The 25,003-nt window shown below is 57.0% G+C and overlaps 1 protein-coding gene across 1 annotated transcript; it reads right to left on the bottom strand.

Annotated features, from left to right (window-relative positions):
- LOC103610061 (protein kinase C zeta type) lies at positions 1–24,851 on the bottom strand. Its single transcript, XM_008594305.1, has 11 exons — positions 24,816–24,851; positions 24,332–24,429; positions 11,788–11,874; positions 10,232–10,367; positions 9,926–10,013; positions 8,378–8,448; positions 8,131–8,179; positions 7,386–7,465; positions 6,874–6,963; positions 200–315; positions 1–104 (listed from the first exon to the last, which is right to left on the bottom strand). The coding sequence occupies exons 1-11, from the start codon at positions 24,849–24,851 to the stop codon at positions 17–19; spliced, it is 939 nt and encodes a 312-aa protein (XP_008592527.1). The 3' UTR covers positions 1–16.
- Between the last annotated feature and the right edge of the window lie 152 nt (positions 24,852–25,003).

The following is a 25,003-nucleotide window of genomic DNA, read 5'->3' as shown; positions in this document are numbered from 1 at the left end:
CAGGGATGCACACGCCTCACACAGACTCCTCGGTGGACAGCAGTAATGGGTTGATGTACTCGAAGCCTTCGAACTCAGACTGGTCGATTCTCTTAATGACGTCCCTGCAGCAACAGAAGGGGACAGGGAAGAGTGGCGCCACGCTTGCTGGAGGGACGGGGTGTCCGCGTGCTGGCCGTGGCCCACCCGCAGCACTTACTCGTCGTCTGGGGTCAGCTGCACGGGCTCGCTGGTGAACTGCGTGTCGAAGTTGTCCAGACCGTAGTCGTCCGTTATCTGCGGCTGAAACGGAGGGAGGGTCTGCTTCTTCTCCAACTGGGAAAAACAACCCGAGAAAAGCCAGGTCAATGCTCGGCAACGCCCCTACCAGATCAGGTTTTTGCACGTACTCAGGTCACAAAATTAAACGGGAAGAAACTTGGCATTTCAATATGCTTTGTATTCAAACGCCAAATGCTTTTTCCTTAAAACACAAAATCTAGAAGAAAATAGCCAAAGTCAGAAAAATTCTACTTGAGCTGAAAAGTGCAGAAGCGCAGGCCGCGAGTCTGAGACCGAGCGGGAGGTGGGGGCCGCCCACCAGAAGCCTCCACGCGCCCCTGGGGTCCATCCCAAGCGGCCAGTGCCGCTCGAGCAGCCAAATGAGGCAGGTTGCTTGAAGTTTTCATTTCTCTTTATGTCTTGGAACCCACATCAGAGAGGTGCAGGGACTGGGCGACAGCACCCGTCCACGCTGACGCAGGATGAACCCCATCCCATCGGGCCGTCCTCCCGTTCAGGCCGTAACCGACCCGTTTCTGAGTGTTCAGACACCAGCTTTTGAATCTCAAGGTGCCGCCCACAGAGGAGTGGCCGGCGGCAGGAAACGGGGCCTGGGACCCACGCTTGTGCCTGGAGAGGGTGGAGGTTGAGTGGCGGCTCGGGGGCTGCGACACACAGGGACAGGACGGGGAAGACCCTGATCCCATGCTCACACCCACGTGAACTCAGTGACACAGCCACACGCTCCTTCACTCACTGACAGGGTCTGAATGTGCCCCCAGAACTCGTGAGCTGGAAACACAGTCCCCAAGACGGCAGCGGTGGGAGGTGGGGCCTGGAGGGAGGTGTCTGGGTCCTGAGGGCCCACCCTCTTGGGTGGATTAATGTCACTACAATGAGCACTTGTGGCAGCGGGTGGCCCTCTCAGCTCTTCTGCACGTGAGGATAAACACTTCCTTGACCTTGGCCTTCCAGCCTCCAGAACTCTGGGAGATAAATTTCCGTTCCTTATAAATTACCCAGCATTTCAGCACTGATTCCTACAGTTTAAAAAAAAGATCATACACACACTTGAGACTCCCCAGACTCGGGGATCCCGTCAGAGCAGCAGGAAGGACTGAGACAGCCGCCTGCTCGCTGGCAGCTGCTGCGCCCTCCGTCCCTGGCTCTGTCCCCCTCATTTGCTCACATGCTCGCTGGGCCTGTGCTGTGCTCATGTGCGGGCCAGGCACGTCCCTAAGAACTGAGACCCAGCTGTAAGGACATTGAGGAGCGACATCACTCCCTCCCACACGGCGAGTGACAAGACACGCAGACTGGGAGCCAGCCCCAAAGCCCCCGGACACTCAGCTCTGGCTGCGCAGGGCAGCCCAGTTCACGCGACAGATGGCCCGGGTCGTTCCGGGACCAGCTGCTGCCACCGTCCTCCCGTTGGAAGAGCTGCTCCCCCACCCCGGGTGCCAAGAGCCTGGGAACGCTCCACCTGCGTGGCCGTCCCTGTCCCAGGTGTTGAACTGAGCCGGAGTGGTCAAGAACACCAGTTATAACAGCAAAAACCAGACTGGAATGGCATACTGAAAAACATCCTTGTAGAGAAATATACAGGTTTTACTAACGTCACAGAAATGGACAAATCCTTCCCACATAAGGCTGGACAAATGTCAGGGGTGCGGCCAGAGCTGGGTCACCTGCAGCAGCCAGGGCCAGGCCACCGGGTCTTCCATCCCCGAGATGAGGCCAGGGAAGAGCACGGCGGGGTGGATGGGGCTGACCCCACAGGTGGAGTGAAGTACCCTGTGTGTGTGTGCACATGTGTACATGTATGTGCACATGTGTGTATGGGCCCTGGGGCTGGACAGGGTCAGCCACCCCCTAGGCAGGGCCTGGGGACACAGGAGTTTCCCTTCGTTCATAACTTTTCCACGTTCTACATCAGGATAGAACATTTCATGTGCACATGTGTGTATGGGCCCTGGGGCTGGACAGGGTCAGCCACCCCCTAGGCAGGGCCTGCGGACACAGGAGTTTCCCTTCGTTCATAACTTTTCCACGTTCTACATCAGGATAGAACATTTCCTACTAGAAAGACAAAAGGGCACTTCTTGAAGATCTTACTCCAGGCCTCGGTGCCGTAACAGCAAGAGTGGAGCAGGGGCAGTGACGGTCCCGCCCCGCCCCCTCAGAGCACCAGCTGGAGCCAGGCACCATCCTAGGCCATGAGGACGAGGCGGGGACAACAGATGCCACCCTGGAGTGATGTCTGTGAGGCTACCGGTCACAGCAGGTCAGGCCGAGCTCCGTGTTGGGGGCCGTGGGGACCAGCGAGGCTCCAGTTCCAAGGTGACATTTGAGCATCGCCTGAAGGTGAGGGGTGGAGCCTCAGGAGAGGCACTCGGGCAGGGCACAGCTGTGCAAAGGCCCTGGGGCAGGAGTGTGCCCGGTGTGTCAGGGACCCCTGAGGGGCGCCATGAAGCCCAACAGGGGGGAGAGGGGGAGTAGAAGAGGAGGCCCCTGGACGGAGCAGGATGCTGCTGACCCAGGGACCAGGCAGGGAGCTGGTGTCTTGGACCAAGATGGTCTGGTGCGGTGGGGGGAGAAGCCCCCAGGGCCGGGAGAGCTGGGGCGAGTCCCGTGCGCTGCTGAGGACAGGCGCTGTGTGCAGGGACCTGCCTCAGACACGTGCCAGCCAAGGCGGAACGTTCAGGGGCTGGTCTTGGTGCTGATGTGGGGGAGCCCCTGGAGACTGGCCCTGCACCATCGGGGTGACCGCCAGCATGCCTGTGGCCCGGGGCCTGGCCCTCCTCCGCTCGGGAACCACCTGTCACCACGTCATCCTCTCCCTGCACCTCCCTGTCCTCCCCCTCCCAGCCCCAGCCCTTGCACAGCATCGGGCAGCATGAGCGGGTCCCTCCCGCTGAGCTTCTGAGAACATGCCTGTCACCCCCTCTTCTCCAGGTTACCCGGGAACACCCCGAAGGTTTCACGACACAAGGCATCCTGCTCCTACTAGGTTTCCTCCACCCCTACCGGAGCTCTGGACCCATTTCACTGACCTGATTTTGGGAGGGGGGGGTGTCCATAAACGGTTCCTGTTGCTCTGGGGCAGAATCTCCTCCCCCAGCTCCCATTACCACGGGAAACGGTTTTTATCACAGGCATTTTTAGTTCGCAGAGGTGACTGGTGAACACGGCGCCTGCCAGCAACCTGGCGTGTACTAGGTAGTTGTGATGCCCCGAGGGACACCTCGCGGCTGGCCCACCCCCCAGTTCACATCAAGGTGAGGAGTTGGGACCATGCTGGAGAATCCCTCGCTCCAGAGCTCAGGCTCCTGAAATTCGTGTGCGTCTCACTCACATTTTCCACAAACACCTGCCATGCACCAGGCACCGAGGGTGCGGGAGATCAGAGACCCTGGCAGCGTGGGCAGCCCCTGCCACCGACCTAGTGGAGCAGCACTCTGCCGTCAGGACCCGGAGCTGCACCTGGGCCTTTGCACCAGCGGCCAGACCAGTGGAGGCTTCTGGGTGAAGAGTCAGGACAGCGGAGGGGAGGCCCCGACAAGCTCCTCGGGAGCACCCCCACCCCCAACGGAGGAGGCAAGGAACGTAGACCCCACCCAGACCTGTCTGTGCCACTCAGCACGGCAGGCAGGAGGGCAGCCCCCTCCTCACACACTTCCCGCCTCTGGAACAGCCTGGGGGGCCAGGGAAGACCCCGAGCACTTGGCCGCAGGATCACTGCTGCCACAAATCCGGCGAGGAAAGGAAGTTTGGGGACCTGGCAGTAGGTCCCACAGAGGTCCCTATGAGAGACGGCCAACCACATGCAGACGGGGAGCCCAGGCCAGCCCCTGCCGCTCCGCTCTCAGAAGCGGACTCAGTGCCTGCGTGGGGCTTCTCTAGTCTGTGACAAATAGTCCCTTGTCCTTAGAATCTTTCGTCAGAACCTCCCCCTGCACTTGTCTGAAACAGAAACTTCAGGACCCAGCCACCTCCTGTCTGTGAGGCCAGCGCTGTGCCCCCCATGGCCATGGCTGAAGATGCAGGGCGGCCCCTCGGGGTCATCGAATGGATGCTGTGCCAAGGACAACCCTGGCTCTCATGCAGGGACAGACAGCTCCTGCCCCACAAACCAGCCCTTCCGGAGCCCCGGGGCCCCTTGGAGCAGGACTGCTCAGGTGTGTGCACCCAAAACTCAGGGCACAGATGGGGCTGGTTCTCCCCCGTTACCTGAACCTGCAGGAGAGGAGGGAGCCAGAGACGCAGGCGGGAGGACAGGGGCTCACGCACAGGAGGTCTCATGCACAGGGGCTCATGCACACTCCAAACTGACAACAGATGACCACGCCGTGTTGCCTGTAAACCCCAAGCACTCGATGCCCATCGGCAGGGCCTGACGCCAAACCTCATAACAAAGAGCGCAGGGGCACCCAAAGGCCTAAAAGTGTCCACTGGCAGGCGGGCTGGAGGGCTGAACGACAAGGGAACTGAGGGGGGCTGGTCTGGCGTGAGTGTGGGACCTGTCCCAGTTCTACCCTTGGAGACTTGGGGATAGGCGCTGTGTCCCCTCCCCACCCTTGTCCCCACCCCAGCTGTTCCCCACCACCTTCCTCCCAGCACTGAAGCGTCCCAAGTCCACACGTGCGGACCCCGAGTGCCCTGTGTCCCCATCTCACTCTATGGGGAGCAGATGCCCACGATGGACACCCTGAAGCTGCACCCCCGCACCGAGAGCCACCAGGGCGCCGGGTCCCACAGAGCACCTGGTAGGGGGACAGCTGCCATGGGACACAGTTGGGCAGCCGCTGAAAAGGTCAGACAAGGAGCTACCCTGACCTGCATTTACTCTGAGGCATCTGCCCCAGAGAAGCGAAAACGTATGTCCACGTGCACACACGCACACGTGTGTTCACAGCAGCCCGAGCATCCATCAGCGGTGCAGGGACAAAGCACACGTGGTGCATCCATGCCACCCATGCAAGGGGACACTGTTCGATAACCTTAAAAGGAAGGACACTTGGACATGTGCTACCCCATGGATGAACCTCGAGAACATCGTTTGAGGTGAAAGTGTGACTCCATTTGTACAAAGTGTCCAGGACAGGCAAGTCCCTGGAGACAGGGCAGACGGGGGGCTGCCGGGGCAGGTGGTCGGGGAGACTGCTGATGGGGATGGGGCCTCTCAGGCGGTGATGAAAATATCTGTTGTGGGGTGGCCGCACAATTCTGTGAACGTACTGAAACCACTGAGTTGTAGACTAAAACAGTAAATATATGGTTTCAGTTTTAAAATAACATCTCCATAAAACTGTTAAAAAAGAGAATGTGAAAAACTAGAGCGTAAACAAGGAAGTGCCAGAGGGGGCCCCGGAGCAGGGGGACTCGGGGGAGCGGGGAGGGTGGGGGACGGCGGCCTGGACCTCCCTGCCCACAGCCAGCGCCCGTCTCCAGCCGTTCTGGGGCACACGTGTGGTCAGAACCAACCAACCCCATGCGGTGACACGAGGGTCCACAGAGGAGGGAGGTGGTAAGTGGGCGTGGAGGCAGAGGCCACTCAGACCAAGCCCTGCCGAGGGTGATGAAAGAAATGTGCACAAAATATAAAAACTTCTTCCTAAAGCCCCCAAAGAGCAGACGGAGTGGTGAGAAAGCAGCAGGAACAGAGCTGGACACAGACAGCAGTGAACCCTGCGCGGGCCTGGTGGGCCCACAGCCTGGCCTTGACCACGTGGCGGCCATGGGGGGTCAGGAGTGCAGGACCCCGGTGAGATGCAGGCGGGGGGCGCTGCAGACAATGTCACACGCGCTGTGGAGGCGCAGACCCTCCCTCAGACCCAGGCCGAGGGCGGGCCTCGTGTGCCCCTCACGTTCCCAGGAAGTCACCCAAACTTTTGGCCTATTTGGAGACAGACATGGGCTCGGATGAGGCGCTGTCCCCAGAAAGAACAAACCCTGGCTTCCTGTCCGGCCACCAGTCCTCACCCGTCCGTTCACGGCAAAATGAGGGGTTTAGCGACGAGATCGGGGCCACACCCAAGCTACCTAGTCTTTTTTCTCCTCAAAAGAGCATGTTTTCAACTCATAGTTCAGTTCTCTGCAACTGTTTTTGTATTTTGAAACCAATTCCTTCAATTCTTCAGTACCAGGAACCAGGCGCTAACTGGAAACCTGGAACGCCACAGTCACCAGCCCGGCCGGTGCCTGGAGAGGAGACATGTCAACAGGCAGGTTTTGACAAATGACTGTGAACCCAGGAAAATGCCCCCACGATCGGGGCCCTCACAGAACCCATGAGGCCCAGCGGCACAGCTGGGAGACACTGGGAAGCCACCTCCCGAGAGTGCCAGGGAGCACCACCCAGAGCTCACCAGCCCCTAGTTCTCCTGGCTCTGGACGATCAAACATGTCTCGTAATCACTCCCCCAGGCCCCGCAGGCAGCCCCCCAACACCCCTCACTGTCATCCCACCCTCTGGGGTCACAGTAGCCTCAGCACCACGCAGCTGGGCCACGCCAAGGACGGCCACGCAGGCACAGGGGCCTGCCCTGACCGGGAGGTCCAATGCTCTACCCACCTCTGGGGTAGGGGCATAAGTGAATTTTGATGCTTTACCAGGTCCCAGTCTATGCTGCGGAAGAACGCGTGAGACTTGATATCTGAAAATCCAGTCTGTGGCCGACAGCCGAGCCTCTCTTTGGGGTCCTGGGGGTCAGAGTTCAAATAAGAACAAGTCAGTCCCAAGCAAAGAAGCCCCTGACTTACAGCACGTCCCCAGCAGGGATGCCCCGCTTTCTACACTCAGCAGCCGCTTTGGGTGCTCTGAGCATCTCCACCTGCGCTGACCCACCGGCTGGAAACTGGACGTTCCTTTATTAAAATCCTTTCCTCCAACATGTTAAGCTTCTCCTCTCAATTTCCCTTGGGCATAATTTCTCATTGCTTTTTTCTGCTAAGTATGAGTCAAAATGGATGATTTGCAGAAAGCAGAGCTCGAATACTGAAGCAGACACTCGAACCTACACACTGGATACAAAACAGCTTAGAAATGACCTGCAGCTGGGGCTGGCCCTCTGCCCCCACGACACCGCTAGACAAAGCATTCGGCACCACGGCCGGAAGCGTACCTTGTTTAAAAATCCTTTTAAGACATGGGAGGCTTTGACGGAGAGGAATCGGGGGATCCGGATCGGCTTCTCCAGGATAACTGCAAGGACGCGACCCGGTGAGCACATGCCTTTGCTAGGTTCACTCTGCCCAGCGGCCTGCATGCCCCGCGAGCCCCCTCCTACCACAGCAAGATCCGTAGCCACAAAGGCCCACCCAGGCCTCCCTGGCGTCCCGGGGGCACGTGGTCACACGTTACCCCATCACATATGAACCGACAGCTCCCGACGCAGCCCTGCTATCGCAGGTACACCCTGGCTCTGCACATTGGCCACCAGAGGGCGCCGCGGGGACAACGGCATTCCTGGATTTGTCATCCCAGTGGCAATTAATTGTGGACCAGGGCAGGTCTCGGAGCTCCTAGGTGGGAGGGGCGGGGACTGTGCTTTTGGGCTAAGCATGGCCCGGCCCAGGGACCCAAGGTGTGCACCTGGCCATGGCAGAAGGGAGTCTGGGCTAAATCAGGACACATTCTCTTTCCTGGTGACCCATGGTAAGGTGAAGCACGGTCACCCCACCCCACAGCCATCCACACATGACCCTGACAGCGGGTGTGGGAGGACAGGCACTGGCCAGAAGGAACAGGCCCGGGTGAGCTCCGGTGCACTGCAGGTCACAGCCTGGGGACCCCTCCATCGCACCTAGGAAAAGGGAAGGAAAACACACCAGGGGTGGGAGGGTACTGAGCGCAGGGCAGGGGCGCACCTTGGAAAAGGTGGTCCTCTGTGTTCATGTCGGGGTTGTCGGTGATGATGTCGAAGGGCGAGCGGCCAGCCATCATCTCAAACATGAGGACCCCCAGTGCCCACCAGTCCACGCTGAACCCTGGAGGGAGAATGGGGGCCATCACCCCAGGCGGCCACGTGGGCGAGCCCGCCTTTGGTTTGTTGTGCCACATTCAGTCAACACGCACGTGGCAGTTCAGATGCAGGCGCCCGCCTGCGGTGATGATGTCGAAGGGCGAGCGGCCAGCCATCATCTCAAACATGAGGACCCCCAGTGCCCACCAGTCCACGCTGAACCCTGGAGGGAGAACGGGGGCCATCACCCCAGGCGGCCACGTGGGCGAGCCCGCCTTCGGTTTGTTGTGCCACATTCAGTCAACACGCACGTGGCAGTTCAGATGCAGGCGCCCGCCTGCACGGCCGTGACGGGGCTACGGTCGGCTTCTCCGCTCCATCCATTTCCCGGGCAGCCTGGCCTCGCCTCTGTCCACTGCCCGGGTGCACGTCTTTTCTTCGTTAGCTGCAGAATTGTTCTCACATTAAGGCCACTACCCGCTACCTGACACTGGAGGTTTTCTAGGCCATCATTTAATTCTGCTCGGGGCATCTTTGACCGCACAGACAAGTAAAACTGATCTAATCGGTTGAAAGAGCGTCCTTCCTCGCTTCTTTTATTTAAATAAGCTTGCAAGAGCCCTCGCTCTGAGATAAAAATACTTACCTGCATTTTCCCTACACTCACTGCTTTGGTTTTTTAATGTTCAACGTGTTGGGAATGTATCTTGGTGCGTGGGGTGGTGTGGGGGTGGGAGACTGACTTCGCTTCTGCCTGTGGACAGCCAGCTGTCCTGTCCCTGGAGCAGCCCACTTGCTCCTTGCTAAGAAGACGCTGCCTCTGTCACACACAGATCCCCGTCCTGGACTGGGTTCTAGATTGTCCTAGTGCACCAATCTCTGTCCCTCCTCTGGCTGCTGAGTGACTTCCACGGAAACAGCATCCTGGGAGCCCAATTATCCCACAGGGTGGGGGACCCGCCGACCCTGTCTGCCCCCTACCCCCATTTTAATGGCAAAGAAAATGTGTGCAAATATTTGAAGGCACGTTTATGATGTGCTTCACTGAAAACACGAGGGTGCAAAAGTGTGTGGATGAGCACACGTGCAACACGGGAACACACACAGGCACATATGCACATATGTACACGCACGCACACGCTCTAGGTTCCATTTTTCTTTCACATCCAGAAAAGGAAAAGGAAGGATGACGCACCACAGGGCGCCTCTGCAGATTAGCACCCTCTGCCATCACTGTGGGCACCGCACTGTCCCACAGCCACCCTGGTTCTGCCTGGGGTGTGTTGGTGCTTCACTCATCTTTTCCTCCTCCCCACGCCCCTGGGGCTCCTTGACAAGGGGACCCTGTCCCGTGTCCTCCTCCAGGAGACACTGGAGTGGGCACACGGGATGTTTGCTCGGGTACAAATAAGGGCTGAGGCCAGATGGTGACAGCCAGCAGGGAAGAATGTAAGGGTGCACGTGTGTGCACGTGAGTGTGCATGCGTGTGTGCGTGAGTGTCTGCGTGTGAATGCGCACGTGTGCGTTCACTTCAGGTGTCATGTGGCTGCCTGGCCGGGACCCTGGATCCTTGTTTTAGACCCTTGGCTGGGGAGCCCAGCAGGCCCACCCACCTCCCTGCTCCTAGACACACATCCAGGGGGTGGGGGCCTCCCCGTCCACACCTGTGTCCCCGCTCGCTGGTGACCACACTGCTCACCGTACTCCTCTCCGCGCAGGATTTCCGGGGCAATGTAGTTCGGGGTTCCACAGAAAGTGCTTGTTGTGTCCCCAGGGCCCAGGCCTTCCTGTGGGGACAGAGTTACCAGGACGGGGAAACTCCAGACATGATCCCGTGGGCAGGAAGACGCGCCTCAGAGAAAACCGGCTGGGGACGGTTGCAGGGGACGGTTGCAGGGCGCAGCATGGCCCAGCCACTTACAAGGCCAGTCTGCGTTTCTGCTGGGACTGAGGGCGGGAGGCAGAGGTGCTGACCGTGCCGCTGGGGGGCTGTGTGGCCACTCACCTTGCACATGCCGTAGTCCGTCAGCTTGATGTGTCCGTCAGCGTCGAGGAGGACATTGTCCAGCTTCAGGTCCCGGTAAATAATCCCTCTCTCGTGCAAGAAGTTGAGAGCGATGCAAATCTCAGCAGCATAGAACCTGCGGGAGGAGGGGCATCCTGTCACCAGCAGAGAGTGCACAGAGCCTGGAGCAGGGGCTCCTGCAGACGGCCCCCCACTGGCTGCTCCCCGACCACTGCCCCCGTGTCCCCTCAATTACCAGCCTCGGGATTTAAAAATTTAAAAAAAAATCAAATGCATGGGGCGAACAAGACCAGAAAAAAGATGCTCCACATCACTAGACATTAGGGGAGTGTAAGTCACAACCACAGCGAGATGCCACCTCACACCCACTGGGATGGCTGCTGTCAATCAAAAGACAGGAAATGAGGAGTGCTGCTGAGGGTGCGGAAACACCGGGGCCCTTGTGCCCTGCTGGAGGGGATGGAGGTGTGGTCACGTGAGGCAATATCGTGGCAGTCCCTCAAAAGTCAAACGTAGAATTGCATGTGATCCAGCAGCTCCACTTCCAGGTCTACACCCAAAAGAACTGCAAGCAGCAGCTCAAACAGGTGTCTGTACACCACGTTCACAGCAGCATCGCCCACGACCACTGAAATGTGCAAGGACGCCTGACACCTGTGCAACACGGCGAGCCTTGAGGACCTAACGCTCAGGGAAATAAGCCTGTCACCAAGGGCGGGTGCTGTGTGACTCCACTCACGGGAAGGAGCCAGAGTCGTCAGATCCACAGAGACAGAAGTAGAATGGGGGAGGGGTGGAGGGTTAGTGTTTAAGGCGGACAGAGCTCAGTTTGGGGAAATGGAGAGTTCTGGAGACGACGGTGGAGACACCACACAGCGGTGGTGACGTGCCACAGGCTTGGGACCAGGTGCGCGGAGCGGGCAAGGCGGGGGTTTCACAAGATGCGTGCGGGCGGGCACTTTTCTTGGTTTGTTGCCCATCTTTTCCCCAAAAAGGATCCAAGGTGGATCCAAAAAGGATCACAGAACCACATGACATTTTCTTCTTAAGTGAGGAAATGAGGAAAAGGGAAACCTGGAAGCCAGGAAAGGTGGACAGAGTCGAAACAAGCCCCCACGCAGCCCGAGAGGGCGAGCGTCCTGCAGAGCCACTTGGGGAGCGGCATCTGTGGCTGCTCCTGGAGCGCCGAGTCACTCAGGTGCGCCTGCCCTTGGAACTCGTGCCCCCATCTTGGAAACAGGGAAGAGGACAGAACCAATGCAGGGCCCTTACGAAAACAAAGTGGTCCCACGAGACACCCGGCTCTCCTGCAAGCGGTGCTGAGTCCGAGGGGCTGTTTCCAAGGCCTGTAACTCAGAAGACCCTCCCGGCTTTGGATGTCACATCTCGGGGGAAGGTAGCACCTCTTTGCCACTTCCCCCAGGCTTCCTCTCCTTCAACTCCCAGCTGACCTCCCGGGGACGGTTCCCCATGCCTGTCCCTCTGAGTGGCCTGAGCCCACCTGCGGCCCGGCACCCCCCTGCCCCGGCACCCACCTGGCATGCTCCTCCGGGAGCTTCCTCTGTCTCTGCATGTGGAACATGAGGTCCCCCCCGTTGACATACTCTATCACCAGGAACAACCTGAGCAGGAGAGAGGGACGACCAGAGGATGAAACCCCACTGTGGCAGGCGCTGACCTCGCTTTAGACGGAAGCTCGACACGAGCAGCCTTTATGACCAGGGAGGTTTTAACAGAACGCAGAGCGGCTCTCGGTGACAGTCTTCTGCAGCCAACTCTCCTCCCAAGCGGCCAAGACAAGGAGGCACCCGAGGGCACCCAAGTGGCTGCTGGGTTCAGCAGAAAAAACAGCCCCAAGGGAAAGGGAGGTGTCACCCTGGGGGTTTCTGACACCTGCCCTTGCCCACCCAGAAGCAAGACCCGCCTGTCAGCAGTTATAGCTCCACGGCGGTGAAGCTTGGGTTTGGACTTCCACTCATCCACTCATCCATTCATTTATTCACTCATTTCATCCCACTTCCTCCCCAATGGTGCCAGGCCTGTTTTAGGGTAAAAAAGGTTAAAATGAGGCAGGGGCAGTAGCCAGAGGCCCACTGGGGCGGGGGTGGGGGTGGGGCTGCGTGGGTGGGTGGCCCAGGAAGGCAGAGGACTGGGTGGAGCTCTGGGACCACCTGGAGGCAGAGACGGGCCCGTGCAGACCTGCTGAGGGGACCAGCTCGGAGCAGGCGGGCAGGTGCCTGGGCCAGGCAGAGGGGCAGGTAAGGAAATCGCCTGGGGATGATGTGGTCCTGCAAAGGATTGCTCTGGCCGCTGTGTCTGGATGGACCCTCTGGAGGGAAGAGTGGGCAGGCCCAGGAGGAAAGGTGGTGCCCTGTTACCAGGTGAGGGCAGAGGTGCTTGGACCACGGGTGGGGGCAGCGAGAAGGGCTGGACATGGGGAGGACAGAAGAAGCTGGTGTGACTCCAGGCTGGCGCCTGGCCCTGGGACCCAGCCGTTCCCAGTGCAGGGACGACTCAGCAGTCCCAGAGGGGGATGTCACAGTCCTGCCTTGGCCCCAGTGAGTCTGAAATGCCAGCCAGCCCTCCAAGTGAGGGCTGAGGGGCGGCTGGGGTCAGGGGAGAGGGCAGGTGGTGTCCAGTTTTCACTGACACGTCATGGGATTTAAAGAACCAGACCAAGTGACCTCCCGTGGACCGCAGGGCCCTCCACGACTCACAGCTGACCGTGTGGTTTCCTTTAACAAGACCTTTCCTACATTTACTAAGACTCAGCTCTCAAAACTGAACCCACAGAGCCTGCCAGCAACACCCTGTGGGGGCACCTGGTGCATTTCTGTCTCAGCTGACGGCTCCTCCGGCGTCTGAACTGCGTGTGTGCCCCCGGGGATGCCCGCTGCTCATCGTGCCCCTCGTGGAGGGCCAGGCGCACAGGGGACAGAGGGATGAGCTGGCCTGCCGCCTTCTCTAGCGCCTCCAGGAGCTCTTGGCGTGCCCCAGTCGCCTGACCAACACGTTAACACATCTGTGATTAACAGAAGTCCCTGCTCCTGCCCTCCCGGGGCTCCCGGCACGGAGCCAGGGAGGACAGAGGTCAGTTCACGCCGAGTGAGCGCTCGCTGCAAGTCACCCGTGAAGTTTTTGATTATGTGTTTAGGCCAGAAACAAGTCCTAAATACGTATTTGCAGAAACCAAAACAGAAGCCCTGAGTACCAAGGCGAGGAGCCAGAGGTTCCACTGGGCGGTGCAGGGCCGGGGGCACCTCCTGAAGAAAAACCCGGTCTGCGTGGGTGCGGGCCGGGCACAGTTCTTTCTTTCCTCTTGATTCGTTTCGCTGCCTCCAAGCACACACTTGGAAACTCTCTAGGAACTCTGCCTTGGCCCTCGGGGTCCACTGGCCCCCTCCTGTTCTGTAATAAAGTTTTATCGGAACACAGCTACGCTGGCTGGTGTACACATGGAGTCTGTGGCGGACTCTGTGCTACAGCGGCAGACGGGAGCACCACCCACAAAGCCAAGCATGCTGGCCACCCGGCCCTCACGGGGACAGGCTGCCGACCCCTCTGCAAACACTAAGCGTGACGAGGACCACGGCTTCGTGGTGCTCCTGCGAGTCGGGGACTGCCCTGAGGACACCGCGATCTACCTCATTGGGTAATCTCAACCCACGAGAGCACGTTCCGCGGGAGGCAACTAAGACCTAAAACTTGGCGAAGACGCTTTTAAAGAAGTGTTCAGGGCCGGCCCGGTGGCGCACTCCGTAGAGGGCGGCGCTCCCGCCGAGGGTTCGGATCCCATATAGAGACCAGTCCGCTCACTGGTTGAGCGCGGTACGGGCGCGACACCGAGGGTTGTGATCCCGTTACCGGTCACGAAAAAAGACAAAAAGGAAAAAAAAAAAAGAAGTGTTCAGTCAGAACTCTTAGGTGTCCTCGAAGCACAGGACGGGCACTTTCCCAGCTCCCAGGACTTACGAGCGGAGACTGCCCCAGGGTGTGCTCACTCTGCACCCTGGGGACACCGCCAGGGCCTCTGGCCGTCCCTTCTAACCTCGCATGACGATGGCCTTCCACAGCAGGGACAAAACCAACGCCGTTTCCAGAGAAAACACAGAAATGTACTAAATCTTGGGAAAAGCATCAATATGACGCCTTAGGAAGGTGAAAAAGTTTAAGGGGACATAACAAACCTATACAAGTAGATGCAGAAGCAGCTCCTTTTCCACCCAGACAAAGGCCGCCGTGGGCACTTCAGTGAGGCCCCTTCCTTGCCAGCGGTCTCGGTCCCACGTAACCCGCTGCTCAAGGCGTTTATCTGACTTGCAGCATTATCCAGCCACAGTAACAGTGAGGACCTTTCTTTCCTTTTTCCTTTTTTTTTGTAAGCAGCTGTGAACCTAAGGAATTTTTTTTTTCGTCTACAGATAAAACTTTAATATGACGTTTGACATTTCCTCAGAGCAAAAATCCACGAGAACCACGTAGTGCTGGTTCACGCTGGAGATGACTGTATGACTCAGGTGCGCTGGCCGCTGGGACAAAGCCGTCCACTTCTCTTGTGCATGCAGTGTCATGCGCGAGTGCTGGGCGGGTGCCCTCTGCACGGCGACTCTGAGCCGGGATTCCTCCGTCTTGGGCCTCTGCTGCCTCTTCCAGCCAGGGGGTGACCAGCACCTGTGCAGAGGCTCCCGTGCAGGAGTTCCAGGGTCAGAGAGGCAGGGGACGACACAGTCCCCGCGGGCTGGAGGAACCTCACAGAACCTCAGAGAACAGGACCAGGCTTTCTCATCGGTGTGGCCAACCCCATCAGGACACGTCCCCCCACCCCGCTCTGAGGAATACAATGTACCCAGCCCCACACACTGGCTCAGAAGAAAACCTGACAGCACAGGATGCGGTGGCCGAGGGTCAAGCAGTAGCAACATAAGTCTGGAGCTGGCCCCGCCCAGCCCGCTGCCTGTGTTTGTACATGAAGTTTTACTGGAACACAGCCATGAACGTTTCTTTCTTTAACATAATGTCTATGGTTGCTTTTATGCAGAATGAAAAGTTGCAACAGAGACTGTAAGTACCGCTAAGGTGAAAAAATTTACTATCTGGCCCTTTAAGAAAAAGTTTGCCGACCCCTGGTATAAACAATAACCACCACCAAAACCGCAGCCTTTATCGTCCTCACCAAATGTCAGGGACTATTCCAGGTCCATCTGCGTATTAACTCATTTAGTCTAATATCCACGAGGTAAGTCCTAGCGTTTTACCTATTTTACGGATGAGGAAACTGAGGCACAGAAGTTCACTAATGGGTCACACAGCTACCGGCTATTAAGACCCAACATCAGACAACTTGGGTGAATCCAGAACCCACACTTGGAAACCCCACTTTTGGGTATCGTTTCCATGTCACAGCAGGTGACCACAGAGGGTGACAGAGCCCTCCACGAGGAAGGAGCAGCAGCAGGGAGGACCCAGAAGAGCCAGTGCAAGGGAAGTGGACAGGAAAGGGAAGGGCATGAGACAAGAGGCCCACACGGAGGCTGACGTCCTAGGGGAGCAATCTGGGGATGGACACACCATGGTCACAAGATGAAAACACAGAACAGAAACATCAAGCAATGCAGTGACATGGCTGAACCTAACCACACCTCCGAGAGAGCACGACAAACGCCGAGGCTCCGAGAGAGGCGCCCACAGACGTGGACAGAGGACGAAGCTGGCCCAGGAGGACGGCTTTACACCGTCCCCAGAGTCCTCTGCCAGGGCGGCGCGGGAAGGCTGGCCTCGGACTTCTCTGCAGAGGACAAACGCCAGACACCCCACGCAACAGCTCGGGTGTTCGAGAGCAAGTGTGGCCTGGGGAAGATGGGGCTCAGGTGCAAAGGCCAGTGAGGTGCCCTTGAACATGACACAATGCACGGAATGCAAATGCTTCCGGAGGCAGGAGATGCTGACAGACAATGAAACTGAGCAAATGAGGAGAAAGCAAAACCGTGAAGCGCTGGAGCAGGACGGCGTGGGGACGTTACCATCCAGAAGTGCAGAAATAACCCCAGGAACAACGCGGGGAGGCAGCGCCAGAGGCAGCCGCCTTCCAAGACCCGCCAGGCCCAGCAGTCTCACTGGCGATCCCACCAAGGGATAATGCCAACGCTATTTAGAATGTTCCAGAGAATTAAAAAAATTAGCAAAATTTAAAAATCGAATAAGATTGCACAAGAAAGGGAAACAACAGATCAAACATCAATATGAATATCAATTTAAAAATCCTAAATAAACTATCAGTAAGTTGAACTCAAAAGCACATTAATAGACTGATACACTAAGACAGGGCATGGTTTTCCCCAGGAATGCAAGGAAGGATCGTTCAACATGAGGAACTATATTATGGTGATACAAATAATTTCAGGAAGACCGAAGGAGTAAAAATCTTAACAGTCATTTCCATAAATGGTGAGAAACCTTTGAAAAAACTCAATATTCTCTCTTGACAGTGAAATGAAAATAGAGGTAAACTGCTTTAACCAGATGAACCCGAATTCTCCGTGCCAGCTGCTGACCCATCTTCTCTCAGCTCCGACGGCTGGGGCAAGTCTGCAAGCTTCATCGCCCGGGGCCTTTGCCAGCACAAGGCCCTGCAAGAGGCCACATGACCAGGCCCAAGAATTGGGAAGGGACAGTTCCCGCCTCCAACAGCAGGGACAGCTCCTCCTTGGGCCTCAGCCCTCGCACAGGGGCAACTCTTCCGTGATCCCAGTGCCACGGGCGCAGCTGGAGGCCCCGGTCCCTGCCATCTCCCTCCCTCCCCCGCAGCTGCCCCAGCACGGCTCCAGCCCTGTGCAGTATTAAATGCCATCTGTTTGAACTGGTTCTGGTTTTCCACCCGGGCCAACTGAGGCCCACCAGCTGGCACGGCGCTTACAGTGCACAGCATCCTAACCGGGTCAGGAACAGGACAGGGCTGCCCGCTGTCACCAGCTGCCCCAAATGAGGAGGTGCTGGCCAATGCTGTCAGGCAGACAGGGAGATGAACAGAGGCATCAAAGCTGGGACGGGAGAGGCGACGTCATTCCTGTCTGTAGATGTTATCACTGTGCGTCCCAAACCCAAGGAAACCACCTGGACGTCACCACAAGAAAGAGAAGCCGTGGCGCCGCGGGCACAAGACTGACCTGCAGAAACCAAGTTGCTTGTTGCTATAATGGGATAAAAGACCTCATTTATAAGAGAAGCAAAAGAGATAATAAAGCACTCAGGACAAGGTTGAGCAGGAAGGGAGAAAACTACGTGAGGACCGTCAGCGTCTCCTGTGAGAGGATTTGAGTGAACGGGGAGCTCGGCGTGGGAAGGAGCGCGCTGCCCTCGGGGGTGTGAAGCCCGATAAATCCCAGTGGAAAGTCCGGCTTCTTTTTCTCTCTGGAGCTCCACAGGTTGCTTCTAGAGTCCACGTGGAAAAGTAAACACGGAAAAAGGAGAAGCAGCCGCGTCACACAGTGCACAGGCGGGCGCGGGCACTGGCGGTGCGACCAGCTACGTCCTTTCTCATGCGTTCCTGCACGCTGGGATGGAGTGCAGTTTTTAGAAAGAGGTCATGATTTTATGTGGTTTCTGATTTCACTTAATCGTTAGTAAAGGCACCATTTCAGGACCGGTCCTGGAAGTTACTTCACCCAAGGAGTCCCCGGGTGGCTCTAGGGCGCCACATACACACCTGAGTGAGGCGCTGCCCTGGGAAGGACGGGCACAGTGGATGGGTGTGCTGGCCACGCCGGGGAGGGCAGTGCCACGACCACACCTCTGCTCACTACGGGCGCAGTCACCGGTCTGGCAGCACGTATCCTAACACAACGGCTGGTGGAGAGCGTGACCCTGTGTGGCACTGACATGCCACCCCAACCCTCCCTCTGTCTTATTCCAAGAGCGGCCAGTCACCTGCCAAAGAGGAACAAGCAACAAATCACTTTCACCCGAGTGTCCCCTGCGACAGGCAACACACCTGGTGTCAGAGGGTCCCTGTGCACTGTGGGTCTGCTGACAGAGCAGTGTCCTCAGGGCTCCAGGGTCCCTCACGGTTCAGGGCTTCAGGATGATTCGCCAAGGCCGCCCACCCATACCTGATGCGAACATGAAACAAGGCCCCGAAGACTTGTCCCGCCATGAGTCGCAATCCCTGAGCACTGGAGGGATCCCGCTCCCCACGGACCCCTCTTCACAGGGGGCTGGCCACTTGCCCGAGCCGTCCTGCCCCGGAAACATTAGCCTCTGGGTTGAGCTTTAACCGTTTTAGGCAATCCAGAAGAAAAGTGACCAAAATCAGGGCTTTAGGAATGTCGCCGCTTGTCAGGAACACAAAGGCTGAAATGCCACCACCCCACGCTCGGTCTGCCTGCCACTCAACGGCTGCCTTCTGCTCCTGGTTCACGCGTGACTCCAGCCAGCGCACGGCGCGCTGCAGGCGCTATGACTCCTGCCCTTGGAGGGAAGGCACCTGGCCTCTCAGGGGTTGTGGGTGGTGCCGGCCCGAGGTCACACTGCAGCCCTCCTTGCTACAGGGGCCAAGGCTCTGGGAGCCCCTCTATAGCTAGAGCCCGGCTTTCCTCCCACCCCCTTGTGCTGCCTCCTCCTCTCTCCAAGGGTAGACCCCGGCCCAGCTCTGCCCTCTCCACCCTCGCCTGTGCCTCACCCAGCTCCCCCCGACCCCTGTATCCAAACCCCCCTGCCAGATATCCTTACCCTCTAGCCCCCAATTCTCCACGTCCAGGCCCCTACCCCACGGGTGTGGGGTCAGCACTGGCGCCGGGAGACATGCGCCCGCCTCCCTGCCCTGTACGGCCTCCCCGGCAGGCCCCTCTGGTTTCTGTCGCTGAGACCCCATTCCTCATGCCCAGCCCCTAAGCTGTCCACCCTCCTGGGAGCGGGCTGTTCACGGCCTCTGAGCCGGCGTTTCTCCAGACCCCCACTTTGCTGAGAGTCCCCCAGGCCCCCAAGTCCTCGGGCCTATGTGGCTGTGTACAGCTCCCAGACGTCCCTGTCCATTGCCAAGACTCGACACGTGGCTGCTTGTCTGCTGGGGCACGTCTTCCCATGGGGTTGTCCCTCTGAGGCCCTCGGGCTGGCTGAGGTCCCTCTGTGTGACCCCGACCCTTGCTTGCTCGCGTCTCTCCTCACAGCACCCCAGTGTCTCGAGCAGACACACGTGCAGTCTGCTTTGTGCAGTGGCTCCTCACATGCTGCACCTCCTGCTCCTGGTGACCAAGTCCAGAGGAGCCGCCCCTGCCCTGTTGAGTGAAGCTGTCTCCCTCTCAGGGCAGCAGGCAGGTTTTAAGGTATAATTTGTAAAGAATAACACGCAAAGAACAGTGCAGGATTAAGTGGCATTCAGTATCTTGAAGCCACCTCGAGGCAAGAACTCACTGAGGTGCTGAGTCGGTGCGGCAGGTGCAGGTGCAGCTGCTCCATAAACGAGCGCACACGCTCCTCACGCGGGAGAACGAGTGTGGAACAGACCGAGCCGGAGTCGCAGCTTTTATTCCAGAACAGTAAATAATTTAATAGCGGCTTTCTCGTCTATGATCTGGGATCACGTTGAGGTGACCACAATTTAACGTGGTGGGCGTGGAGGAGGTAAAACCAGTAACTTCAGCTACGACCTTCAGATCACCCGTTTTCCCTGGAGCAGCTGAAACCGGAGCACTTTCCCTGTTTTGGAGATCTTGTGGCTAATTTAGTTCTGGCTGTTTGGAAAAGATGGGGGGCTGTCTGCGGATACAGAGTGTGGTATGTCACAAAACAGGTGTTCATTCCGTGTTAACAACACTGCTGTTCTTGCCTCACACCATGTGTATACATGGGTGACATGACGGCTGAAAATTCAGGAATTCCACGCAGCTGCCCAGGGAATATGGACGTGGGGGCTGTCTGCGGATACAGAGTGTGGTATGTCACAAAACAGGTGTTCATTCCGTGTTAACGACACTGCTGTTCTTGCCTCACACCATGCGTATACATGGGTGACATGACGGCTGAAAATTCAGGAATTCCACGCAGCTGCCCAGGGAATATGGACGTACGCCGCTGGGTCTGGGGAGGACAGACAGACACCCTCATCTTTCCACTCAGAGACTCCGTCTCAACGGCCATGCTCATGGCAAACCTGTGCTGTGTTATTTACCGGATTCCACTCGAGGTTGCCAGGGAGCACGCGGTACTGCTCCAGAGAGGAGCCAGTTTCCCGCGTGTGTGATCCTGCTGGGAACTTGGGTAGCGGTGACGTTCATCCGGCCCCTAGCAGCAGGCCTGTGGCAGAACCCGAGGGTGGCCGTTTCAGCATGAAGCCAACGCACGAAGAGAAAGTCCTCGTAACACGTGAGAGTTCCTCCAGCAGCCCGGGAGCAACACGGCCAAGCACAGCCCCCAGGAAAAGGTCCCTTGGAACCCGAGTCAGGCCTGGGCTGCCCAGATTTTCCACCACCAGGACGTGCAGGAGGCTTGTCGGATTTCACGACTTGCGCCTGCAGGGGTGTCCCTGTGGCTGCTGCTGGTCAAACCCCTGTGAAGTGGTGAGGATCTGTGGGCACAGTTTCAACAGCCACCCGATGTCCCACAGAGGCCTCTGCTGGGGCCCATCCCCATCGGGGCTCACGCACAACGCGACCAGGTCATTTGGTTACAGACACAGTGCCAACGAGGAGAAAGGCCCTCCCGCAACGGTAGCTCATGTCACCCACGGCTTCCCCGAGCCAGGCCTTGCTGTAAACATTTCAGTGTCTTCCCGTACAGCTCCCACAGCAGCCCTCTGAGGTGGGCTACGCCGAGCCAGGCTGCACAGCTGGCAGGCGCGGGCTCCTGGGCCTTGGCCTGCACGGCCGTCAGGAAAAACTGTGGAAGGCTTTGACACCCCAAGACGATGACCAGGTGTCTTCCTAGGACACCAGGTGCTGTCTGGCGTGTACTCCTCTAGGCCACCTATTTGCACAGCGTCTTTCATGGTCTCTGGGCTATTTCCCAACTCTGCAGGATGTACACACCGATAGCAGTGCACACAGTGCCTGTTGCAGACATGCAAATGAGGTCTGTCGATGAAAGGACGGTCGACCCCCCATCCCCCAAGCCTGTGCTAGAGAGCCCACCCTGCGAATCCGTGGGTCTCACGTCTGTGGGTTCAACCAACCGTGGATGGAAAATATTCAGAAAAAATTAATAGTACAACAATAAAAAATAATAAAAATAAAAGAACAATACAGTATTGCAACTATTTATGTAGTCTTTACATTGCAGTAAGTATTATAAATTATCTAGAGGCAATTTGAAGTAGACAGGAAGATGTGCATAGGTTATATGCAAATACTACACCATTTTGTATTAGGACTTGAGCACCCTTGGGTTTTGGTATCCACAGGGGGTCCTGGAAGCAACCCCCACGGACACTGCATCTATTCATGACCTGTTGCAGCATCGGTGTAGGACCGTGAGCAGGTCTCACCTCTTACCAGTTCCCTCATTCACTACGAGTCACATAAGATCTGACACATGTTCATTTTACATTTGTACAAGAGCTGTTTTTACCTTTTCTTAATAAAAGTATCAGCTAATACCACTGCTGCCTACTACGTGCCAGGACTTCACTGAACGCTGGGGACACAGACGCACAGCATAGCCCTGCTGTAAGGAGTTCCCATCTAAGGGGGAGACAGGCCTGTGGATACACTCGGGGTCCAAGCAGACACATACAACAGCTGGGGACCGACACAATGTCCTGACCAACCACGCGTCAGACAAGTCTAGAAGTCATCAACAGACTCAGTGAAAAAAGAAAAAAAGAGGTAAATGAGACATGCACGTTAAACCATTCCCGGGATGTGGCCCCCAGCTGAGAGGCTGAAAACTGTTGTAAACAGGTCTCGTAAACATCACTTAAGAAATGAAGTCTAGGGAGGGCTGCGTTGTGGGGATCGCACATAAACACAGGTGGGTAGATTTACTTTTTCAGGTCCCACGTCTATGTACTTGGGAACCTGTGATGTGGGAGAAGGTTTCCAGGGGTGTAGGTGCAGAGAGTGCTGTTCTTCAGGTAGCTTAGGTGGAAGAGAGGCCGAAATATTTGACTCTTTCTAAATCTACATACATACGAGTCTATAGATGAAGATCAACCAAAACAAAAGCCCCCTTTCTGACTCTCAGCATTTGGGAAGCACGGGGTTGGGACGGGCTGCTTTCCCTTGGGCGTGTTCTGTAACACAAGAGACTGTGGCCGGGGCTGACACCAAGGCAGGGAGAGCACAAGGGGACACAAAGGGGGCCCTGACTCTGCTGGGGGAGGGGGTTGAGGGCGACGGGTGCCACCAGGCAGTGCGGCACAGGCACGGTGGTGGGGACCAGCTGGCACGCTGGGGCCTGGTCACCATGGCCTTGTGCACACGCCCGGGAAGCTTGGATCCCACCCCAGAGGCAACTGCGGAAGTAATCAGAGGAGCTTTGAAGCAGGGGAAAGATGCTTCAGATCTGCGTCTCTAAACACGGCTCAGCTCCGCCGCGGGGAACCGACAGCATGGGGAGCCCAGGGACCGGACGCCCCGGGGAGGCTGAGGCCGGGTTCAGGCGGGAGAAGGGCAGGAGCCCGAGACATACTCCGGAGGTGGGACCAGTGAGGACTGAGGAGGGGACAACTGCAGATTTTCTAGCCTGGGGGACGGGGATGATAAAAGTGCCACCGACCATGATGGCATACAGCAAGCTAGGCCAGCTCAGGAAAGGACAGTTAAAACTCCAGTGCTCTGGACAGCCCGGTGGCCACTGAGTACAGGTGAGAACAGGGCCCTGTAGATCAGTGGCGTTGGGGGGGGTCACGGAGCGACAGTCGGTACAGTGAATGCAGCCGACAGCCCTCCCAGCATCGGGGCCCCACGCACGCCACTGAGGCCCGCGGGGGACAAAAGACAGAGGAAGGCCGGACTTGCCCTGCCCGACTGCTGGGCTGGTATCTCCCGCCGTCAGCGCTCCCGGCTCTCAGGCCTTCGAACCGCATGAGCAGCTCGCCTGGGCCTCCAGCTCGCAGAGGGCAGGTCGCAGGGCTTCTCAGCCTCTCTAATCAGTGAGCCAGTCCTACAATCAATCCTCCTATGTGCACACACACGCCCTTGGTTCTGTTTCTCTAAAGAAGCCTAACACAATCACGAACACCTGTTTTTTTCCTGGGAGTCTGGAATTTTCCCTCCTACAATCAATCCTCCTATGTGCACACACACGCCCTTGGTTCTGTTTCTCTAAAGAAGCCCAACACAATCACGAACACCTGTTTTTTTCCTGGGAGTCTGGAATTTTCCCCTGAGCTGGAGAGACGGTGCCTATGTGACCAGCCTTCAGTAAAAACCCTGGGTGATACAACTGGTTGCTGGAGGAACTGGGAGAGGGCTCCGGGAAGCGCGTGCCTGGTTTTCCCCAGAGCTCACCCCATGCACCGTTGCCCTCTGCCGGTTCCGCTTCACCCTTTCAGTGCGACAAACCTCGGGCTTGAGCACAACTACATGCCAAGTCCTGGAGTCCTCCCAGTGAATCATCGAACCTGGGGTGTGCTCTGGAGGACTCGACACAGAACACATTCAACAACTTTCCAAATAAACCATTGGGTGAGTCTAGGTCAGCTGGCCAAAAAAATATTCTTAACAGAACATATATTTAATATCCTAGGCCACTTGTTTTCGAACTTTTTTAAAGCAGCAGAATTCTAACACATGTGAGGCTCACAAGCAAAGCTCTTAGTGTTCGCTAATTTACTCCACTAATCAGGAAGACCCTACCTCTCTTGCTCACCGTGGCCTCCCGAGCGCCTGACCCAATGCCTGCACTCAGGGGGATGCCTCCAGTACATATTTCATAAATAGAACTGAATAATCTAAGCTCCAAAGTATGAAATGTACTCGGTATGGCACCAACCCATGACAGTAACAAAGTGAGTCTGACGACTCACAAACCCGTACTTGTAATTGGGAGAACCCTAGGATGGCTGGTGAAACTGCAGGCCAGTCTCAGCTTTCATGTAGTTCAAATCAGAATCCAGCAAAATATCACAAACACCTTTCTTTTTCTTACCGACTTGTCGTCTGAAAGCAGGAGTGTAGGCCAACCAGGAAAGGGCTGCTGGATGCCTGCTCAAACACGTGCTTCTCAGTCTGTACCCAGTCGACGTCCTGAAATAGACACCAGGGAGGGCTAATGAGGCTCTTGAACACTCTTCACAGGCACCCTGGAGAAGGGGGAGGGAGAGAGGCAGGTGTCTCTCTCTCTGCTTTTGGGAAGACAATGCTGAGAGGAAAAGAAAATGCCCAGTAAGAAATGCATCACCACCACTGTAGCCGTCCACCCCCATCTCCACCACCCCCATCATCACCATCATCATCAGCATCATCACCACCATCATCATCATCACCACCATCATCATCATCATCACCATCATCATCACCATCATCAGCATCATCACCACCATCACCATCATCATCACCATCACCATCATCACCATTATCATCATCATCACCGTCATCACCATCATCACCATCACCACCATCACCACCCTCACCATCATGATCACCACCATAATCACCATCACCACCATCATCACCATCACCATCATCATCACCATCACCATCATCACCATCATCACCATCATCACCATCATCACCATCATCACCACCATCACCACCATTATCACCACCATCATCACCATCACCACCATCATCACCACCACCATCATCACCATCACCACCA

This window comes from Galeopterus variegatus, unplaced genomic scaffold, assembly GCF_000696425.1.
Source record: "Galeopterus variegatus unplaced genomic scaffold, G_variegatus-3.0.2 Scaffold10535, whole genome shotgun sequence".
NCBI classification, from domain to species: domain Eukaryota; kingdom Metazoa; phylum Chordata; class Mammalia; order Dermoptera; family Cynocephalidae; genus Galeopterus; species Galeopterus variegatus.
Note: the sequence above shows the minus strand (reverse complement) of the source record. Positions and strands in the feature narration are given on the sequence as shown.

Coding starts and splice junctions, on each gene's coding strand:
- LOC103610061 (XM_008594305.1), bottom strand. CDS start 24,851: ATGGTGGTGATGGTGATTATGGTGGTGATCATGATG. Junction 24,430..24,815: donor TTATGGTGGTGATCATGATG/GTGAGGGTGGTG, acceptor TGTCTATTTCAG/GACGTCGACTGGGTACAGAC. Junction 10,014..10,231: donor CGGACTACGGCATGTGCAAG/GTGAGTGGCCAC, acceptor CTGTCCCCACAG/GAAGGCCTGGGCCCTGGGGA.